We start from the raw sequence: 23,242 nt of genomic DNA, 5'->3' as shown, positions 1-23,242 counted from the left end.
TGTGCCCTCTAAGGACCGCCTGCTGCTGCTTTATTTCTAGGAAATCTTGTTTTATCTTATTAACTATTGGGGACTTTGTACTCCCTTCCATTTGTTTCAATATTGCTATTAACATAATGGCATTCCCTCCCTCAAATACTTTAGAATAGGACAGGTGCCCCAGAAATAGGCACTATGTTTATCTTGTTGCTACATGTACCCCATTTCAGAAACGGGGGAACAAGAAATGGTTCGTAGTTACTTTCCCAACTTAAAAGTACAGAGGCTGTTGCCAGAGACAAATAATAGTCTAGAGCTCCATTTCAGAAGGCAGGTAATATCAAATACTATTTAAAATAATGCCTATGTTAAAAATCATAAACTAGTGATAGTATTTAATGGAGATTAAAAAAAAGAAAAAAAAGGTTGCACATTGAATAGCCATTTTCTCTGTAGCCCCCGTCTTCATCCACAGCCAGTTAAGACCCCAGGTCGGGCCCAGGTGGCAGCTGGTGGCGGCCTAGGCCTCTGGTGGCCCCAGCTTGGACGACACTCGCCTCTCTTGCTCACCTGGCTTCTCTTCTCTTGCTCCCTGGAGTCTGAAACTCAAAGCTGGATGTTTTTTTCTTGCTCATCTTTTAATGAGTGGGCACTTGGCAGTTTAAAAACCTGGACTTAAAATCTGCTAAAAGAAAAAAAACCCAAATCTGCTAACCACAGCCCATTATTTTTACAGTCAGACCCTCGTTGAACTTGTTGCCAGATGTTCAGTTACCTGAGCTTTCAGTGCACAAAGCTGCTAAGGTAGGTGTGGAGGGGAGGTGACAGCCTGGGTGCCATGTCGAAGTCCACCACTTATTCCATGTTTATTTTTATTTATTTTTTTTATTTTTAATTTGGAGGAAATCAGCTCAACACATGTGCTTCTGATAATTGAGGACAATGTCACGTATCTTTGAGAATCTATTTGTGAGGGTTCGAGACAGTATGACTGAAGAGTTTAGGAATAGGAAACTGCAATGAATGGTAGTTTAAACCAAACTTAACTCCATTCAATCAGATGTTCTTGCTGGCTCATTTATTTAAAAATAAACCAGTTTTTTCTATTATAAAACTCTAAGTGCCCAAGTAACCTGAGTGTTGTGAATATGGTTCAATCTTTGATACTTGATAATCTCACATTGCCTCTGGGTGTTCTAAAAAAAATAAAAATAAAAAAATTGTGGATTTGAACCTTTATTTTAAAGATGAGGAAATCAAGGCTCAGGGAGATTAAATGGGTTGGCCAAGGTCACATAGTGGTAAGTGACACAGTCTCCAAGGATCACTGTGCAGGACCATGGCTACAGATGTTAGGATACTGGGCTGAGTGACGTATTTGAACCAGGATTTGAACTCAATGTGGAATTGATGAAAATTTCTTATTCTACATACTATACCAGCAAATTTAAGTTGTACAAACAAGTAACATAAGGGGTTTAGATTCGACATGAGAATTTCATCACAGCAAAAGCTCTTTAAACAGTAAAATGGATGAGCAAGGATGTTGTATAACTCTCTGGGTTTTAGGAAAAAAGAGCATCCTTTGGTATTGGGCAAACAAAGCTGACAGAATCATGAATATAGGAGCAAGGATGTCTAACATTCCAGCTCATGATTACTAAGCAGATATCATGTCCAAAAACTTCAGTTGTCAGACAATCCCCATTCTGGAATTCCTCTTTGCAGGCCTCATGAAGTACAAGTTCAATTTATAGAGAGTAGGCAAGCTGCTCCCTTAGCAACACAAGGTCTGTTAGAAGCTGTGGCTCTTGGAGGAAAAGCTCTCACAAGTTATTAGCATGCTATAATGAAGCTGCCAGTACTAAGTAAACTGTTGTGAGGAAACCAGAAAGTGTCCCATGGCTAGCTAGGTTTTGAGAAGGACCAACTACCTGTGCAGCGTCCCCTCCAAAAAATCTTAGGGCGGCTTAGATAACATTTCCCAGTAACCCAAGATCTAATTTTAATAGTTCTTACCAAACTTAAAAGCCATACCGAGTCCCAAATTAGCAAACTTAATAACTTCATCTCATTCCCAAATCCTCGGCAATCTTTTTCCATCAACAGACATGGAGTCATTGGGCTGTAGGATAAAGGGAGAATTCAGAAGCTTGAAAAACTGCGGAAAGACAACAACCAAGGAGAACAACTAGAGATGGGTCTGCATTAAGAGTGCCTGGGTTTAATTCCGGCTTTGCCACTTACTACAACCTGGACCAAGTTTCGGAACCTCACTCTGCGCCTGTTTTCCCTTCTGTAAAATGAGAGTCATACCATCTCGTAGGGTTGCTAGGATTAAATGAGATAATACATGTAGAGCCTGACGTGGAGAAGAGACTCAGTGTTAGCTATTATTATTTAAGTAACTTTAAGTCAAACTTTTAACTACACTTTATCAAACATATTCAAGGCACCATAAAGGTCTCTTTGCTAAACAAATTTCACAGCAATGCTAATTTTACATTTATATACAATATCGAGAGAGTTGAAATTTTTAAAAAAATTTTTATTGGGGAATATTGGGGAATAGTGTGTTTCTCCAGGGCCCATCCGCTCCAAGTCGTTGTCCTTCAGTCTAGTTGTGGAGGGCGCAGCTCACTGACCCATGTGGGAATCAAACTGGCAACGAACTGAGCTCGTGCTCTAACCAACTGAGCCATCCGGCCACCCAAGAGTTGCAATTTTTTAAAATGAATTGGGAAGATGACTGGTGAAACCTCCTTTGACATACTTACCAGCTATTGACAAAACAAACTAGGAACAGTTAAAACTAAGCTCCTAACTTTAAATAATCAAAGGCAAGAAATTTCTCCCAAAAGAAAAAAAAGCCATTCAAGAATCTTGTGGAAAATGATAGAATAATATAGTAATAAAGAAGGTAGTTTCATTTCTTAAAAAGAAGACTCAGTGCTGAGGGATACTGTTTAATGGTCTCGAATGGCTTCTGGGCAGCTGTCAAGTAGTTTCTTAGCCGAGTGCTTCAACAGTCTGGTGCCTCAGCTTCAGGCCTGCAGAGCTGAGTGACCATCTGTTCCACCATCAAAATGCGAAAGCAGCTCTTCACATTGTACATGAAGAGCTATGTAATGTCAATCAGAACCTGTGGGAGATTAGTTTCAAAATGTTCTTTTTTAATTAAGAATATAGTTTCTCTTCTCTCAGATAAAATTAGAATTTTTTGCGTAACTCAAAGAGAAATAATAGGATTTTTCAGCTTCCAAAGATGGGAAACTTTAACTATAAGCCTAAATTTTAAGTTTCTCTTAGTTGGCGAATAGTTCCTGAATATGGTTGGCTGAATCTCTTTCTCCTGACATACCAGGAGGGCAAGAGGATTGCAGCTTGAGCAACAATCATTTCTTAGGTTCTCTAATGTAGGTATTAGATTAACAAACCTAGATGAGGGCTGACGAAATTTTGTAAAAGAGGAATGATGAAAAAAATGTTAAAGGCGTCAACACATCACCTAGTTCTCGTTTTCATGTACTTTTCCTGCCATTAATATCCAATAGACGTAACTGAAACATACATGTTTTCTAAGATTTATCCTGGACCAGGCTTCCTTTAGTTAAGTCCGTGTAGATGGTTAGGATTGGGGTCTGGGTAGGATGCTTTTGTCATATCACTAAGGAAAGGTCTCTACATTTTTTCTACATTTTTTCTTCTTCCTCATTTTGTAGGTTAAGAAGCTGACAATCTCTCTCCTAGCACTTTCTGACATTCATTCATCAAATGTAGTTTGTAGGTGGTTTTAGTTTATGAAACACCATAACTGAGCTCACTACTGAAGCCCCTGATCCACGCTAGACATTGCTGGGATTCTCTCTCAGGTTTGCCATCCTTTCTGTAACATGAAAGTAAAAATGATGTGTTCTACTCCTTTAGAATGCCTGCCAGGGAAAACACCCCAACATTCCTTTTTCTCAGCATAAGCGAGTCTTTGACAAGTGGGTATGTTCACGGGAGTGCCAGGGTCCTCCTGTCTTCCTTGTATATGATGCTGAAGGCAGGATAGTTCTGTCCTTACCTGAACTTTGTGAACAGAATGTTAGAGTTGGAAGGGACCTTGAATGATCTGAACTGCTCACCCTGTGATGGAGCCCTGATGTACAACATGGTCGCCATGTGACTGCTCAGGACATCTTTGTAAAAGCAGTATCCTAAAACAGAGAAACCAACCCAAATCCTCCAACTTTGGATTCCACAAGAGGAGGGATTTCTTAGCATGGGTACCTAACACCTATACTATTAAGAATGATTACTTGCCAAAAGCATAACAGAAATTAGAATTACTTTGTAGAATTAGGTCTCTAGGGTTTATCAACCCTTCTGCAGTACTGTATTTTTTTCCTAGTCCAAGAACATATCTGAACATTAAACATAAAAAACTGGAATCTATGTCTAGAAAACAAGGAGCTTAATTATATACAAAATGATTTTTATACCCCTAATTCATTAAATAATCAGGTTCAATATATCTACCGTGTTTCCCTGAAAGTAAGACCTAGCCGGACCATCAGCTCTACTGCGTCTTTTGGAGCAAAAATTAGCATAAAACCAGGTCTTATAGTGGGTTTTATATTAATTTTTGCTCCAAAAGATACATTAGAGCTGATGGTCTGGCTAGGTCTTACTTTCAGGAAAACACGGTAGAAACATCATTTGTCATCCATGTAAGTATTAACAACCAATAAACTAGAGCTTGTATTTAAAAAGGAAATGGATGGCACGGTGGCTGGATGGCTCAGGTGGTTAGAGCGCAAGCTCTGAAAAACAGGGTTGCCGGTTTGATTCCTGCATGGGATGGTGGGCTGCGTCCCCGGCAACTAAAGATTGAAAACGGCGACTGGACTTGGAGCTGAGCTGCACCCTCCACAATGAGACTGAAGGACAACGACTTGGAGCTGATGGTCCCTGGAGAAAACACACAGTTCCCATTAAAAAAAGGAAAAAAAAGGAAACGGATGGTGGCTATTACAAGGAGTAGGAAAGAATCAAAGTGAGGGTAACACTGAGCTACTTCTGAGGATATAATAGAAACTTTTAAATAGAAGCTACAGTTCAGCAGCTTTTAAAATTTCATGTTTATTCATATTTTTCAAAATATATGTACATAAAAAAGGAAGATTTGTAACAGGAAAGATTGCCTTCCATGCAACACAAATTCTAACGAACTCATGATGGGATCACACATAATTATGGATCTAATTCAAGCCAGTCTTCTCAAGTCCATTTCCCAATCACACTTGAGGCTGCAGACAGGATCCCAGGAGACAATGCAAGTGGAATGAATGAAACAAACATCTTTTACTTCTGGCAGCACTCAAGGAGCCAGAAGGTGTACACCAAGAAGTTTAAGACAATTAAAATGTCAAGTGCCACAGGGAGGATAAATGATAACCAGAAATCAGTATTTCCCAAGTAGAAAGCCAGTACTATTTAACACAATTTCACAATACTAAAACAAATACAAATAAGAGGTTACGTAGTTGGGCTTCATTTCCTTTTTTCTTTTCATTTGTTTTAAATATCTCAAAAAGGAAGCCACTTGCTTGATATCAAAAGTGCTGTGGAAAGAAAGGAGGGGAAAAGAACCCACAGATGATTCTGGAATCTAGTTTATTTTCGCAAATTGTATGTTTTTCCACTTAACATTCCTACATTAGCAATGATGTAACTCTCCAACATTTCCTTATTAAAAAAGGCAAACAAGAAGTAACAACTCATGCTCTAAATATTAAAAAATATATTTAAACATTTGATCAAGGAGATTTTATAAGTTTTGATTTCTGCTAACACAGGTGACACCAGGAATCACAAATTCAATATATTCTTATATTTCCCCTTCAGTCAAAAACAAGTGGCAGAGAGAACTTGTGCTTGCTGTTAAGGGAATGCAATGCCCTGGGCCAGTGAAAAATACCTGGAAATGATCAATGTGAAAAATGGCCCAAAGGAGACGTGTATCTTCGGACTCTCAATGAGATCATAACGTATTTGGCTTATTCCCAACGCTAAGACGTCTGTGTTTTATTTATAGTTGGAGAAAAAGGGTGAGTGGAGTGGTTTTATAAATAAGATTACTTATTACAACTGTAAGTGAAGTCTCCAGGCAGGAGGCTTTACAATTCGTCAGTGCTCTGCTGCCTTCTTTTTACTTTCAGCACCTGACCAGCATCCTGTTCTCAATGCTTTCTACAAATATAAAAATCTTTCCAACTGTTTAGATAAAACTGCAAGGGGAAAAAAAAAGCCAAGGCTGACCATTAAAAATAAAAGGGGTGGGGTGGAGGGAAAAAACAGGACAAGTATAGATTACACAATTCAGGAAAATCCAGAATTATAGGAGAAATTAAAATGACTGAGGGAAGGCAGGGGCAGGCACCAAGAGCAGCGCCTAAAGCTCACAAATGACTAAACTGGTTTATTTATATTCCCTCTCCACAATGTTCAGCGGGAAGGGAAAAATGTAATTTTAAAAGCATCATAACTAAAACAAATGCACACTGACCTTAGAAAATAAGATTTTAAATTTCCTCATGATACCCTTTTTTCCCTATAAAATTTACTTTTTTGCTTTGAAAGATTTCTTCATGGTAGCTTTGCCCTTGCCAGGCAATTTCACCTCCTTTCTCACACTGGTTGAAGGCTTCTTTGAAGAGCTACCACTGGGTTTCTTGATAACTGAGGGGGAGGGTCTGGCTTTCTTGGCAGGAGTTTTGGCCTTAGGAGAGGCTTTCTTGGGCAGGGGCCTAGCTTTCCCCCTCTGGGCAGCTGGGACTTTCGGGACAGGCTTGGACGCCCGCTGCTTCATGGACGCAGCCTTCCCTGATGACTTGGCTGGGGTTTTCTTCAGCAACCTGTGAGAACCAGAGTAAAGGCAGTCACTTAGCACTTGAAAGAGTCACTTTCCAGGATGACCAGATCCTTTACCAAAAAAGAAATAGAATAGGTATAAGTCCCCGTGTTAAGAACAGAAATGAAATTTATTATTTTTTAACTAGAGGCTTTACTAAAGTTGTATAAAATTCAACCAATTCATGGACGTCTACACATCCATTTCATGTTTTTCTTAAGAAAACAGGGAATTATTTTTCTTTGAATAACCAAACTATGGAGGGGGGGAGGGGAGAGAGGGGGAGGGAGGGCGGGAGGGAGGGAGGGAGGGAGAGAGAGAGAGAGAGAGATTAACCAAAGAGTAAACTACATACTCATATGCTTCGTTTCCTAAGCTCAGAGCCCCTAATTTGTTCAGAAGACAAGTTGAAACCTCACACAAAGGAGCTGTGAAGGACCCTGAGCTATCAAAACCCTTCTCACAGCCCCTCCTGGCACTGCCGTCGCAGCTCCAGGTTAGGCTGTCTCCCACAGCCTCACCTTCTCTTAGGTGGAGGCTCTTCGTCCTCAGTGTCGTCTTCTGATGAGTCATCCTCATCCTCATCCTCATCATTAGAATCCTCTAACTCTTTCTTTGGAAATAAAACTCCTGGGCTATGAAGAAACAGAAAAAAGAAAATAAAGAGAAAGGTTAGGTAAAAGGAATTCCACACAGGGGAAGGAAAAGAATGCAGACCGAGATGCTCTTCCTGAACATCCCCCTCCCTCCGAGCTTCCCCCAGTATGTCCAGTTAGGTTACAGAGATCAGGAAACCATTTAACCTGTCTTGCACACACAGACAAAGTATGGCAAATGTATAAAAGTCCCAGATCATACTTTATTCCCTCCCTTCTTCCACTTAAATTGTTTTGTTTCAGGTTATAAAACACACCCCTCACAGTGGTAACTCTCCTCCCCCAATCTATTACCCCTCTGATATCGTATACAGCTGTTACATTTCCATTGACTCTATTCCCTATGCTGCACTCCACATCCTGTGACTATCTCTCTATCTATCTATCATCTCTCTCTCTCTCTCTCTCTCTCTCTCAATCATCTATCTATCTATCTATCTACCTACCTACCTACCTATCTATTTATCATCTATCTATCTATCTACCTATCTATCTATAATTATAGCTGACATTCAATATTACTCAGCTTCAGATCAGGTGTACAGCACGGTGATCAGGCATCTACACCGTCCACAAAGTGGTCTCCCTAATAAAACAAGTGCCCATCTGACCCCTTACAAAATCTTTACAACATTACTGATTATATTCCCCAAACTGTATTTCATATCCTCGTGGCTATATTGTGACTACTAATAAAACTGATTCTTAATCATTCATAACATTTCATGTGTATGACTTTAAGTTTAATGTTTGAAAAATGCCAATATGCATTCAACCAAGTAACACTCATGCTTGTACACAAAGAACAAGAAAGCTACACCATCCTGCTAAAATAGGGTTTTAGTAGTACATGTCATGCATGACATTTTACTAGAAGTGAGAAGTGTAAGAAGGCTATAGCCTGGGTACTAGAAGGTGCTTGGCCTGTAGGAGGCATTCAATACACGTTTTGGTTCAATAAATAAATAAGGTAGGTATAAGACAGGCTTTCAAGTAATTGCCTGTCTCCACAGTACGAAGAAGGCAGATGAGGATTCTTGGAAGCAGCCAATGTGTCCTCTAGTTGGTGCTGGACAATTAAAACATATACTGCTCTAGGGTCTTGAGGAATTCAGCGCTTGATTTTAGGAACAGCTAGCTACCAATAAGCTCTAGGAGGACCGCCAAAATTCCTGTTTTTCCATGGAAACCTTTTGCTCAAAAACAATACTACCTTAAGTAGTCCTTATTTTCAAGTGTATCCAGTTCTGTGTAATAGTAATAAGGGTAAAATAAGTTATGTCACGCCTATAACCTACAGTCAGATTTTAAATTTAGGATGACCAGAATGTTATATTTTGGGCTGAATGTTTACCTGGGGTAATAGGGAAAACAGAGCTGGAAGGTACCACTGAATCCTTTACCAGAGATCTGTTCCATCCACCCATTCTTTTCACATTTCTGCAGCGTTTTCTTCAGTAAATGCACTGAACAAAAAAATTTAAAAACGAAGTTATTTAGCTATTTAAATTTGGTAATTCTCTCAACCAAAATCAGTTATACATTAATGTCCTGTCATATACAGTAATTGACATATTCTAAGGGAATCCTCTGTGGTCAAAGGGGTTGATTAATTCACTAAACAATTATTAAGTGCCCATACATTTGGCAAGAGTTAAATTATAATGGCAAAAGACTGTGGAGACCACTGAGTCAAATTCCTCATTTCACAGAAAGGGAAACAGCAGTCCAGAGTACTTAGTGACTTGCCCCATAGGTGCACATAAATGTTTAATGGCTGACCTAAGACTAAATCTCTCATTATTCCATTCAAACATCTATCAAGTACGTACAATAATATGTAATCATCCAAGAGAGGATCTATAAACAGAACCAATTTCTCATGAATCTGCAGAGGGTACCACAACAATATCATGGCCTAATACTCATCTTTCATATGAAGACACATCAAAAATATATTTTATAGTGACTCAGTGCCCCCAAAAACAGCTGTAGTGTCAGTGAAAGTAAAACCAATAATCATCTTCTACAACACTTGGCCAAAAGAGAAATCACAAAATAGTCTATAAGGGTCAATTTGCACAATTAAACACAGTATATACCTTAAGGAACGATAAAAATACCAGTTTTCAAAGTACAAAGAAAACAAGAAAGCATTCCTTCATAATGTTAAAACATACATACTACATATATGTTAAAAGTCAGTATTAAGACTTCAACATTTGCTTTTTATTTAAAACAATATATTCTAGTTTGCATTTTGTTATTTACCTTCCGTATTCTTCACCCTACACCAGTGTGTACACCAGTGTGCGTATTCCAATAGTTCACTGAGAAAATACACAATCTCACTAGTCTGTATGTGACAGAGCTGCTAAGGCAAGGTTTCTAGTCTTAAATCATCACCTGACAGGGTAAATACACTTTACTAAAAAAAGTATTTTCTGTTTCAGGGCTCAAGTGAATAAGAGATAACCTAAGTAGCAATATTTTAAAACACTGGCATGGTTTCAAGGTGAAATTAGATGTTTTGGTAAACGTTCAGAATTAGGCAAGACACTATATACTTGGGAGGTGTTTTGAACCTAGAGATTTATCGAAATTACAATAAAAATATTTTACTTTACAGAAAGTAAAATCACATTCTGATCTTTAGCAGACATTGTAAATTAAGAATAAGCCTTGATTGTGTCTGTTTTTCTTTTTGTAAATACTAAAGTACATTTGTAAAGTTGTTTGCTCTTAGTTTTCACAGTCAATAGTTAATGCTTGTCACTGGTAGCAAAATCTCTAGGGATTTCCCCCAAGATAAAGGCCCTAACCCCTTAACCCGGCTGAATGCACACAACTCTGAGTCTTACTTTGATAGTTAGAATTGGTCCCTGGGTGGTTCTCCAGGACATACTTCTTCAGAGCAGTGGTGGAGCAGGTCTTCGGCTCATTCATGGCAGCAATGGCAGACAAGATTGCATATTCCATCAGGCTTCCACCAAGCAGGGGTTTCTCCCCTGATTTCTTCAGCTGTTTTCCAAGGAGGAAGAGAAAAGCATCAAGACAACACTCTCCCAAAGCAGGTCAAGACAAGACTCCTCTGCACCAGGTGGGTCGGAGTTCCTGCATCAGCACAGATATGTTTTACAATAAATTGTCAGGTTAGGGACTTTCTGTTTCCACTTATCAGGTATTTAATCTAACTGAGGAGTCCCAACCCTCCTATGGATATTTTCTGCTGACATCTACCCCTCCATTCAATATAAAATAGCAACAGCCAAGCTAACCCAAAGAGAGTGACAGCTCTACCCCAATAAGCAGGTGAACTTATTAGGCCCTCTATTAATTAAGATGCTTTCAATTAAGAATACTTTCCTTTTCTGAATCTGAAAAATGTAGTTACAACAGAAAATTACATAGGATATGTCTAAGACGAAAGGATGGGCAACAAAGGTGAGCACTAATAAGCAAAAATTTGAGGTAAAAGGACAAGTTGGGTATGATCCACAATAGTGATTCTCAAAGATTGGCCCACAAACCCCTTGGGGTTCCTGAGACCCTTTCAGAGGATATGCAAAATTGAAGTTTGTACCAATCATGTCATTTAATCTTAACCCCAGTGCATGTCTTTTTGGCATTTTATGGGATGAAATTGGGAAGAACGCATAAAGTATGTAAAGCATGTTGGCTGCATATGGAGGTGTATGATGGTCGTCTCAAGGAAAAATACTCTGAATTATTTGAGTTCTGAGCTGAACTAGCTGCATTTTTCATGGACTATTCTTTTTACTTGTAGGAACAACTAACAGATAAACTGTTATTCAGACTTAGGTATCTGGTAGACATTTTCCTGAAAAAGTATTAAGAGAGTCTGTCACTTCAAGGAAAATAGTTAACAGTATTTGTTGTCAATGATAAAATTCAACTTTTCAGGAGAAAATCTAAATTGGGAAAACTTGTATCTACCATAGTGAGCTTGATAACTTCCTAGTACTTAATCTTTCTGATGAGATCAGTGGGTGATATTGATGAATGTGATTTTTCTTATTGTTTGATGCAATACGGCAACATTTTAAAAATCTGCATAATTCAGTTTCTAAATGACTGTGGTCAAAATTATGCATGGTTAAAAAATCTACTCAAAGTTCAAGACAGACCAAACGATTTTAAGGTAACTGAGTACAAGAAGTTCTCTGATACGGTTTCAGGTTCAACATGGCAATTAACTGTTAAGGAACTACCATAAAATCAATTAATGTAATACACCGTATTAACAAAATAAGGAACAAGAATGACGCGATCATCTTAAGAAACACAGAAAAAGCATTTAATAAATCCAACAGCCATTCATAATTTTAAAAATCCAACAACTAGTAAAAGAAGGGAACTTTCTCAACCTGATAATAGGCATCTATGGAAAAACCCACAGCTAACTTAATAATGCAGACTGAACAGACGAGGATGTCTGCTCTCATCAATGTACTGGAGTTTCTATCCAGTGCCATCAGGAAAGAAAAAAAATATAAAAGACATCCAGATTGGAAAAGAAGTAAAATGGTCTGTATTTGCAGATGAAATAATACTGTATGTAGAAAAATCCTAGGGAATTCAAACAAATTGTAAGGAACCCATAAAAAAACTACCAGAACTAGTAAAAGAGTTCAGCAAGGCAGCGTAATACAAGATCAATAGATAAATCAATTTTATTTCTATAGGCTACTAATGAACAATTTAAAAATGAAAATAAGAAAATTCCATTCACAATAGCATGGAAATACTTAGGGGAAAAATTAGCAGAAGAAATATAAGACCTGAACACTGAAAACTACCAAACCTTGCTGAGAAAAGTTAAAGATTTAAATAAATGAAGAGCCAGTGTTTGTGGATTGCAAAACTCCATTAATTCTCCTCAAATTAATCTATAGGTTCACTGAAACCTCTACCAAAATCCCAGCAGGTTTTTTTGTAAAAATTGACATGGATCGTAAAACTCACATGGACATGCACAGAAACCAGATGAGTCAAAGTAATTTTGAAAAAGAAAAAGAGGACTTATATTTCCTAATTTCAAAACTTAACTACAAAACTACAGTTGCCAAGACAATGTGATCCTGACCTAAGAACTCATGTACAGATCACTGGAACAGAAATGAGAGTCCAGAAATAAACGCTTACATTTATGGTCAACTGATTTTTGATAAAGGTACCAAGGCAAACCAATGAGGAGAGGATTATCTTAAAACATGAATTTACACCCTTACCTCACACCATAAACAAACCTGAATTCAAAATGAATCACAGACGTAAATGTAAGTGCAAAAACTATAAAACTCTTAATAGAAAAAAAGGGAGTAAATCTTTGTGACCTTAAGTTAGGCAATGATTTATTAGAAACAACACCAACAGCACAAGCAATTTTAAAAAATGATAAACTGGACTGCATAAAAAACACATATGTTTATGCTTTAAAAGAAACTATTAAAAAAGTGAAAGCACAGGCCACAGAATGAGAGAATATTTGCAAATCATCTATCTGATAAAAACCTTTAATCTAATTATATAACTCTTCTAAATAGAGACAAATAACCCAATTTTAAAAATAGGCAAAATAAATAAAACAGTAAGTAAATAAATAAAGCACTAGTAAATAAAAATAAGCAAATAATTTGAATAGACATTTTACCAAAGAAGATAGACAAATATCCATTAAGCACATGCAATGATGGTCAACATCAGTAGTCATTAGGGAAATGCCAACCAAAACCACACTGAGATCCCACATTGAAGCACTAGTGTGGCTATAATAAAAGAGACTATAACTAGTGTTAGCACAGACATAGGAGAAACTGGAATCCTTATACGTTGCTGGTGGGAATATAAAATGATGCAGCCACTTTCGCAGTTTCTTAGAACACAGATTTACCAGATAGTCCAGCAAGTCCACACTCCTAGTTACACGCCCAAGAGAAATAAAAACCTACATCCACACAAAGACTTGGACGTAGATGTTTACAGGCAACATTAATCGTAATAGCTGAAAAGTAGAAGTAACCCAAATGTTCATCAACTTGTGAATGGATAAACAAAATGTGTTAGGTCCATACAATGGAATACTATTTGGCACTAAAAAGGAATGACAACGCCGATTCATGCTGCAACACGGATAACTCAGAAGCTGTCTGCTAAGTGAAAAAAGCCAGACACGAAAGAGCACATGTTGTCTAATTCTATATCTAGGAAACGTGTAGAAAATGCAAATCTATACACACAGAAAGATTAGCAGGTTGGGTGGGGATAGGAACAGGGACTACGGATGGGCACAGGGATCTTTTCTTTCCTGGGTGATGAAATTGGATTGTGGTGACAGTTGTACAATTCTATAAATTTACCAAAAATCACTGACTTATAAATTCTAACTTAAAGTGAGTGTAACTTACAATATATAAATCATACTTCAATAAAGCTATTAAAAAACAATCATTTGTTGAGTTTGGGTATCAAAGAATAATATCCTCTACTGTCTGAAAATTATCTTAAAATACTCCATTTTTCTAACTGTATTTCTGTGAGTTACATAAATTTTCTTCATAGATATAACCCAAAATATATTGAAACAAATACCAACTTTTATCTATTAAGCTAGACATTAAAGACTTTTGCAAAAATATAATAAATAGTGCCCTCTCTTCTCATTCATTTTTTTTTGTTGTTTTGGGAAATATAGTTTATTTTTTCATAAAAATGGTATTTATGTTAACATATAATAGGTTTTAAAAAATGAATTAATAAATACTGGGGTCCTCAATAAATTTGTAGAGTGTAAGGAGGTCCTGAAACCAAAACTTTTGAGAACCACTTCTTTACAAGGAAGACTTTTTGGCCTCTAACCTGGAATGTTCCAGAAGCTCCTTTGCCAGTTATTTGTTCTAATTGGCCTCTCTCTACTGCTCTCTGCAGAGCATTCTTCAAAAGCTGAGGCCTGCAGAGAAAACAAAAAAATAGTGATAAATGTATCAATGAAGAAAAGACTTAAGGAAATACAAGGTAATTCTGATACAAGTTTATTTTCTGAACTAAAGTTCTGATTCCTATTACATGTGGTGAGTTGTTAAAATGGACAAAAAGTAATAAATTACTGGCACCCTTAACAAGTAACATTCTTTTTACTTCAAGTGAAGAAGCTAAGTCATTACCTGCACATACAGAACCAGTTTTCCAATTGCCAAGGCACTTTAAAAACCTATCATTTATTATCATCAGACCACAACAGCAACCAAACTGTGTGACCAAGCAATAAATGGGCATCTTTATTTAAGTCCCAATCAACTCTGGAATTCTCTGAGGCAAAATTTCTACATTAAAATAAAAAAGTATATACACATTAACAAAAAACAAATGAGTCACGTTTTATAAACCAGTATCTACAAAAGTCAGCCTAATAAAATACCTTGAGAAAGAAAGTTGTTTTTAACATAGTGTCTCTGTCTTAAGAGGGTTGTAGTTTTTTATTTTTGTTTTTTTAAATTAGGTTATCAAAACCAAATGGCAGGAAAGAAGAAACTGAATTATCATTAAAAACAAGAACAAAGTGTTGAAGCAAGAGCTGTTCTGTCAAGGGGCAGTGGTCTAAATGGTGGCTAGGGAACCTCAAATGCAGGGAGAAAACAATCCATGTGACTTAGGGCTTAAAGGGGACTGCGATATGGGACAAGAATCACACGGAAAGCTATACATGCAGGCCAACAGAACATCTGAAGAAAGGGTTAACATAATCCAAAAGTTTGGTGATGTGTTTTGCCGCACCTCTCGAGAATTATTAGCATAGCACCGAATGATTCTCATTCGACTCCTTTGGAACTGGTTAGCTGCTAGGCAGACAGAAAAGATCAGTTGGGGCAGCCAACTGAGGGGCAGAATAATGAGGGCTGAACTATTACCATTTGAGGTGCTTTACTGAGCTTTGACATTTTTTTTTTGGAGAAAAAAATCCTGAATCTTTTATCTAACCACAAAGCATTACAGGCTGAGTTGACACTGGAGTTTTATTAATTATATCATCCATATGGTTGGGGAAGAAGCGTAGAGGAGGTCCCCTATGTGCTAACAGGATGCTACAGAGTAGGAACTATACCATCCAATCTTGTACATCCCTGACACTCCAAATAAAGAAACTCCCAATAAAAAAACTCCCAATGAAAATATTTCTAAGCCAGCTCTGACCCAAAACATACACATGTGCACACACACACTCTTTAATTAAGTCATTCATCCCACGGACTTTTTCTGTGTATTTTTGTGTATTTATTATGGTTATGCAGGAATAAACATAATAATAGGTTGGTGCAAGATTAATTGCTGTTTAAAAGGTTAAAAATAATTGCAAAAACCAAATTACTTTTGCAACAACCTAAAAGATCTGGTCATGAAATTCAAGGAATTTAGGAGATGATGAATACATAATAGTCATGGTAGAGAATGATGAGTCAGGGTTGAAGTGTGTGCATAGAACTCTGGGAACATAATTAAGGGAGTAAGTTAACTGTCAAACAACTTTTCTGCTAGTTGCTCTATAAATGTGGGTATCACGTAACTTAAGCAAAACATTGAAACCCTCACTCTTATCAAATTAAATAACTGGTCTGAAAAGAATATTCCTAACCAAGGTTCAAATGCTTCAGGAATGAGTATCAGTTAAATCAGTTCCCTTTTTAACATTTTTGTTTTCTCAGCAACACTAATTATTACATTAGTATATGCTTTGTCCTGGGCAAGAGTTCCATTACTCAGAGTTCGATCACTAATTCTATCTTCAGGTAAAAAATACGTACCAACTGCTTCACAGCTTCTCAGATTGGCCCTTTCTCGCTAATCACTGTCACGACCTGAGTACAAGCCACCCTGCCCTCCCTGCTGGGCACTGTGCTGCTATGTTTGTAGTGCACTCCACTCTGAGGTCAGTATGTTTACAAAGGCCCCCTCTGCATGATGTCAGTCCCCTGAACACGTGTCAGGTTGAAATGCCTCAACTTAACTTCACAGCCGCCCACGACGTGGTCCCAAACCTTCTTAGTCTACATCTAGGCTTCTTTTCAGTTCGCAAAAAAAGAATGTCAGCTCCTGCCCCTGAAATTTTTTCACGAAACTCCTTTCCCATCCTATTCTCACAAAGCTCCTTCCCCTTCTGTGGAGAATGCTTTCCCCACTCTACCATCCCATCGAAATTCCACACATTCTTCTAGACCTAATCAAGCCTCATTTCTTTAAATTACTGCTAACTTCCATGCAGCTCCCCTTACTGAAAAATTCTATAGTCTGTATTGCACCATTTTGCTCTCACTATAGTGACCAGTGCTGTTCTAAATGCTTTACATGTGTGGAATAAACAAGACAATACAACAACCCCAATAAATAGGTACTGTTATTGTTTACTGAAAAGGAGAAGTTAAGGGACACAGAAAAGCGAAGTCACTTCTCCAAGGTCACACAACTAGCAGTGGATAAACAAGGTTACAAAGTTGGGCAGTCTGATTCCAGATCGCATATTCTGACTCACTATGCAATGCCTGCCCTTTCCATGTAAGACAACCCTCAACAGTGAAAAAAGAGTTGTGCAATTTAAAGATGAAATAAAGTTCTTGTTTCACCAGTGAACAGCCAGATAACCCTGGGTATGATTTTTTATCAGCAAAATTAAGGCAGAAACATATACTTTTAAGTGTATTTTGAAAATCATGGGAAACAATGTAAACAAGTGTTTTATAAAGCCCTATGCAAATCCAAGGGACTGTTTACTATTATAGTAAGGTGGTCTGTTTTTTAAATTAGACCAGTTTAATTAGAAAGCAGGGAATAGTGGGCAATTATCGGTGGCCATGTTTTTCAACGGTGGAGAATGTCAGTCTTCACTGAGAAATAAAAATGAAAGCCGTGTACAGAGAATCAAAGGTCAGGGATGGAGAGCAAACTGCAACTGATGGCAGCAAGGGTTCTGAGTGGCAGGAATTAAGTAAGAGAGTTACATTAGTCTGTTAGAAATGCATAGGTGCAATTAAGAAGATCAAGAGATTCCTGTAATTACTCAAGAGTTGAAGTTGTTAAGAATCGAAAAGGTCTCCAAAGAAATTAATATGTTTAAAGTATAAGGCATAAAATTGAATCTTGGGCTATATTCATTTCTGGTGTTGGTAGAAAGAAAAAAGTAAAAACGGGAGTATAAAGTTACACCATCCACGAGGATTAGATTTTTACATTTGATTTCTAATGCCGTATGACAGAATTATCCTTGAAGGTTTCCAAAGGAACTTCTTAGGAGGCCAACCCAAAGTCTCCGTGTAAACCCCACATGCCCAGTTTTTTCTCTATGGTTGCAAACATTCAGTTATTAAACTGAGTGACTTGCATACTACATAAAAAACACTTGTCTTTAAACAGAATCCTATTTAGCACGGTCTGATGTTCACATCATGAGAACTAGGGAACAGAGGCTAATAATACTAACAGCAGTTGAGTACTTACTACACGTACTTAGATTTTTATCATCTGTAAATTAGTAGCGTGAAGGTGGTATTTAAAGGCACTGTTCTAAGTGCTTACCACGTACTAAGAGATTCAACCCTCCTAACAACCCTATGAGTTACACTGTTTTTCAATGAGGAAATTGAGACACAAGAACTTACTCAGGGACATAAAGCTCAAAAACGACAGACTCAGAATTTAAACCTAAGGGGACTGCTTCCAAAGTTTCTGCTTAGCCACAGTGCGTTATAGCCTCCAGTATGTGGAAGCAGAAAGTCGTGTTTAACCTCACATGTTCCAGGGCATGTGTTCCTTGAGTGGAATGGCAAGGTGATGTGCCCATATTCATTCAACCAGTCATTCAACTAGTATTTTTAAAGCATCTACTGTGTGCTAGGCTGGGGAAAATAGAAAAACATAATACAGATGAAAAATCCTGGCCTTCAGGAATCTGGCATTTTTAATGGTATAGAAAGGCTACTTTTTAAAAAAGAGCAAATAGAAGTGGCCAGTTAGCTCAGTTGGTTAGAGTGTGCTGCTAATAACACCAAGGTTGCTGATTTGATCCCCATAGGGCCACTGTGAGCTGCGCCCTCCTTAAAAAAAATAAAAGAGCAAATAAAATACATAGTATATTAGAATGTGATGAGTGCTATGAAAAAAAACAAGGCCAAGTAGTAGAATTCTGAATGCTGGGTGGGAGAGGAGGGAAATGTTGCAAATGTAGTTTAGGTGGTCCTATCAATCAAATGCAACGTGTGGCCATGTTCGGATATTGACTCGAAAAAAAATAATGGTAAAATGTCATTTTGGAGACAACTGGGGACATGTGAACATGGCTTAGGTATTGGATGTTAAAGAATTATTTTGTTAGAAATAATGTTAGCATGATGGTTATGTTCCCTCTACATTTATGTGTATGTTTGAAAATTTCCAAAATCAAACGTTTGAAAAACAGTAAGGCAGTCAGGCATGCCTGTGGAAATAACATTAGAGTAAAAACTTGAAGGAAATGAAGGCGTGAGCAACATGCATTATGGGAGAAAACCATCTAGGCAAAGGGATCAGCAGAACTCTCAGGCCAGTGAGGGAGGGAAAAGTAGTAGGAGTTTCAGTCAGAGTACAATGGAAGCGTAGTGCCTTGTAGGCTATTTTGAAGACTCCGGTTTTAGGAGGGGGCTGGGAAGCCACTGGAAGGTTTGAATAGGAAGGTGATATGATCTAACCTACATTTTAAAAAGTCTCACTCTCACTGCTCCTTTAAGAACAGACTGAAGGGGAAGCAGTCAGGAGGTTAGTGCTCTTATAGGTAAGAAATAATGGTGGCTTGGAAGAGAATGGCAATAGTGGAGGTAATAAGAGGTCTGTTTATGGATATATTTTAAAGACAGAGGCAAAGTATTTGCTTATAGATTAGATGAAGGTGTGGGATAAACAGAAGAGACCAGCACAAGGTTCTTGGCCTCAACAACTGGAAAAATGATGTTACTATTAACTGAGATGGAGAAAATATGGAAGGTGCTGGGCTTTTTTTGGCGAGTGTGGGGTGAAATCAAAAATTTAGTTTTGGATATATTAAGTTAGACATACAAGTGGTGATGTTAAGTTAAATAGGCATCTGTGCATTACAAGGGAGGTAGAAGCTAGATTTATACCATCAGTGAATAAGTAGTGTATAGATGGTATTTAAAGCTTTGAGAGTGGAAAGAATTACCAGTGCATGTGGATAGAAAAGGCAAGAGGACTAAGGTCTAACCCTGGGCACTCTTATATTAAGGAGTTAGGAGATGAGCAAGAATGGGTAGTGATGCTGGAGGAAAATCTGGAAGGTGCGGTGTCCTGAACGGAAAGAGTATTTTAAGCAGGTGGCAGTCACTGACTGTGTCAAATGCCACTGAGAGATCGACCAGCAAATATGTTAAGGACATGAAATTTGCAACATGGAAGTAATCGCTGACAGACAGGAAAAAGTCATTCAAGTAAAATGATGAGGATGAAGTGTGACAAAAGTGAGTTTAATGGAAAGTAGGATAAGAGAAATTGTATCTAGCAAGTATAGACAACTGATACTTTAAAACTATTTTTCTTGTTCTTTTGTTTGGTCAAGTTTAAGTATGTATGACTAAAATTCATGTTAAATGCATATATGACAGGACTCCACTATAGAGAAAATCAGTATGGTTTCATAAAGGGGAAATAAGTTTCCTATAACAAGGTCATAGGAAAAGGTCTTCAGGTTTATTAGCATATATGGGTTGATAATCCATCTATTATCAGACAAATTTTGTTTCAACATAAGATGACAACAGGATATGTTTCCAAAGACCAGACATGAAGCAAAGTTACACTGCTACCAACAAACTGTCTTATGTAAGTAGAGTAGAACCACAAGGAAAGAAAAAAAGCTAGGGGGAGGATATGGTCTCCAGTCACCAAAAAGAAGAGTAAAGAGAGATAAAAGTGAAATGCGTTGCCATCTTCAAATGCATCATACAATGCATTTCTGACCCTTAGTTGTATCTGTGTGTCAGACTCAGGGCACAAGAAACAAAATATCAGGATATTAATTTCAAATTTTCTGCCTCTATGATTCTCTTTTCTTTTGCTTTATTTCATTAATTCTTTAATTGAGCACTCTGATGACCACTAAGTCCTCTTTTGAATATGTGGCTTCTGGGCTGAAACCTCAACAATTCTAATTGTATGCCTCAGTAACGCAAGTAAATATTGTTACTAAACTGTATCAGAACAATGTGTATTCAACAGAGAAATCTTCTGTATAAAGGACTCTAGATTAAAAAAATTTTTCCCCCAAACTCATTACAACAAAGATCTCATACAAACACTCAAAACACAAATTCTGTGAATTACAAGTTTAAATAAATTAGTATGTCTGCATGAATCCACAAATAAACGCATGTGAGAATCTAAATGATCAGTGTAGATGTTTTTAGGAGGCATCTTTTTACAAATGAATTACTATCAAAATTCTCAACATTTTATGTTTACATGAAAATAATTACGTTATTTCTATGTAGAGTGTTATATTAGCCTTAATTCTCTTATGTTATCAGGTATAACTCTAAATAAAAAATAATGGGTACCAACTACCTTATATCTATTAGGATGGCTATTACTGTTATCAAAAAAAACAGGAAGTAACAAGTGTTGTTGAGGATAGAGAGAAATTACCACCCTTGTGCACTGTTGGTGGGAATGTAAAATGGTATAGCCACTGTGGAAAACAGTATGGTGGTTCCTCAAAAAGTTAAAAAAAAAAAATGATATCACCTAGCAATTCTACTTCTAGGTATACACCCAAATGAATTGACAGAAGGATGTTCCTCAAAAAAGGAACATTAGTACACCAGTATTCACTGCAGCATTATTCACAGCAGTTAAAATGTGAAGCAATTCAAGTGTTTGTTGACAGACTGATGGATAATGTAGTATATACCAGGAGTGCCAAAAAAATGTATACAGGTGAACACTTTGGTCAATGTTGATCAAGCAGTAGTTTGCCGTGATCAGAAGTGTCTGGATGCTGATGGTAACCACTTTCAGTACCTCTTGTAATTGCAGAAGTCAAATGTGACTTGTTATCTGTTTATATTGTTATCTGTATCATGTTTGTCATCTGTATCTCCTTTGTTATCTGTATATATTGAGTATTACAATTTAAATACAGTTTTCCTTTCTTAAATTGTATATACATTTTTTGGCACCCTCAGTATATACAATGGGATATTATTCAGCCATAAAAAGGAAATTTTGACACGTGACATGAAATGAACCTTGCAGACATTCTGCAAAGTGAAATGAGTCAATCACAAAAGGACAAATACTATGATTCCACTTATGAGGCAGTCAAAAATCATAGAGACAGAAAGTAAAATGGTGGTTGCTGGGGGCTGGAGGAAAAGAGAAAATGGGGAGTTCTTGTTTAATGGGTGCAGAGTTGCACTTTTATAAGACGAAGAGTTCTGGAGATGGATGGTGGTAATGGTAGCACATTATGAATATATTTAATACCACTGAACACTGTACACTTAAAAATGGGTAAGATGGTAAATTTTATGTTTATTTTACAATAAAAAATTAGGAAAAAATAAAAACTAAAAAAAAGATGAGCAGCTGAGAGGAGACAGTGTTTCACACTGAATATTCTAGCAGCTGACATCATGAAAAGAGTTCCTCTATCAGGGTCTCATAAAATTTAAGATGTAATTTGGGTTTTAAAGAGAAACTACATGTGGAGATATAAAAAAAAAAAATGTAATGGGACCAAAAAATAAATAAATAAAACCCACAAAAAGAGTTTTATTCCTAGCTCAGCTAAAAGTAATCCTTGTTGAATATTTAACCTTTCTCCTTTCTCATGAAAAAGTGGCTAAGGGATAACAGACCTCTGTGCTTTAAAGCCCAGACCAACGGCTCATACCTGATGTCCACTCTAAGTTTAGGGTAATACTGAGACACGTATTTTCTGATGAGACTGTAGGAAGCTTCTTTAGGTTCACAAAGGCGTGTAAAGGCCAATGGGAGAATATCCTCCAATTTTACTTGTGGTTCTGAATCCACTGCAGTGCTCCTGTTCTGAAATGTAATATCAAAAGTTATCATCATTAGAGAATATAGAGATTTCTGTTCAAATGCTTCTATATTCAACTGAAGGGCTTTTCTAAGTTGATTGCCAAATTAACTAACCAACAGAAAACTATCACTTCTTTTCACATTCAAACAAATCATACCACAGTGGTGTAATGTTACTTGTGTGGCATTTAAGAGAAAAATTTCAGATTGAGAGAGTTAAAAATACATATAAAAAAAGGAATGGTAGACTTTACTTAAAGGTCGTAATTCATTCTTAGCCTCGAATAGCAAACAATTAAAAAATTCATGCAACACCAAAAAGCACTGCCCAAAAGTTCATTTTGAAAGCGTCTGCCAGTTTTATGGGGGGGAAAAAAAAAGAATGCCAGTTTTATGAGGGAAAAAAGTACAAAAATTTTCAGTTGTAAAAACAAAGATGTAGAAGAATGTTCATGATTTCAATTAATGACACAGAAGAAATAGTAGATATTTATTTCACTTTATTATTGTACAAATACTTTCCATAAATGAAATTATGTATCTTGGGGATGAGGCATGGTAGTATTTACAAAAAAGGAGAAGAAAAACTAGCCCTGGTATAGTTTTGGGG

General features: G+C 37.2%; 1 protein-coding gene across 11 annotated transcripts in view; it reads right to left on the bottom strand.

Moving 5' to 3' along the window:
• Positions 1-5,084: 5,084 nt before the first annotated feature.
• Positions 5,085-23,242, bottom strand: part of HP1BP3 (heterochromatin protein 1 binding protein 3) — a 32,510-nt gene continuing 14,352 nt past the window's right edge. For 9 of the 11 annotated variants that reach the window (XM_081056528.1, XM_081056527.1, XM_081056533.1 and 6 more), the window contains 6 exons: positions 22,481-22,635; positions 14,413-14,503; positions 10,395-10,554; positions 8,888-8,999; positions 7,399-7,512; positions 5,624-6,881 (listed from right to left, as the gene is read on the bottom strand). In XM_081056528.1, the coding sequence (XP_080912654.1) occupies positions 6,587-6,881; positions 7,399-7,512; positions 8,888-8,999; positions 10,395-10,554; positions 14,413-14,503; positions 22,481-22,635 (927 nt within the window). In that variant the 3' untranslated portion in view covers positions 5,624-6,586. Of the gene's footprint in view, positions 5,589-5,623; positions 6,882-7,398; positions 7,513-8,887; positions 9,000-10,394; positions 10,648-14,412; positions 14,504-22,480; positions 22,636-23,242 lie in introns of those variants that run through there. The other 2 variants (XR_013993814.1, XR_013993815.1) reach the window with 2 other exon arrangements.

The sequence above is a fragment of the Rhinolophus hipposideros genome, assembly GCF_964194185.1.
Source record: "Rhinolophus hipposideros genome assembly, chromosome: 8".
Classification (NCBI taxonomy): domain Eukaryota; kingdom Metazoa; phylum Chordata; class Mammalia; order Chiroptera; family Rhinolophidae; genus Rhinolophus; species Rhinolophus hipposideros.
Note: the sequence above shows the minus strand (reverse complement) of the source record. Positions and strands in the feature narration are given on the sequence as shown.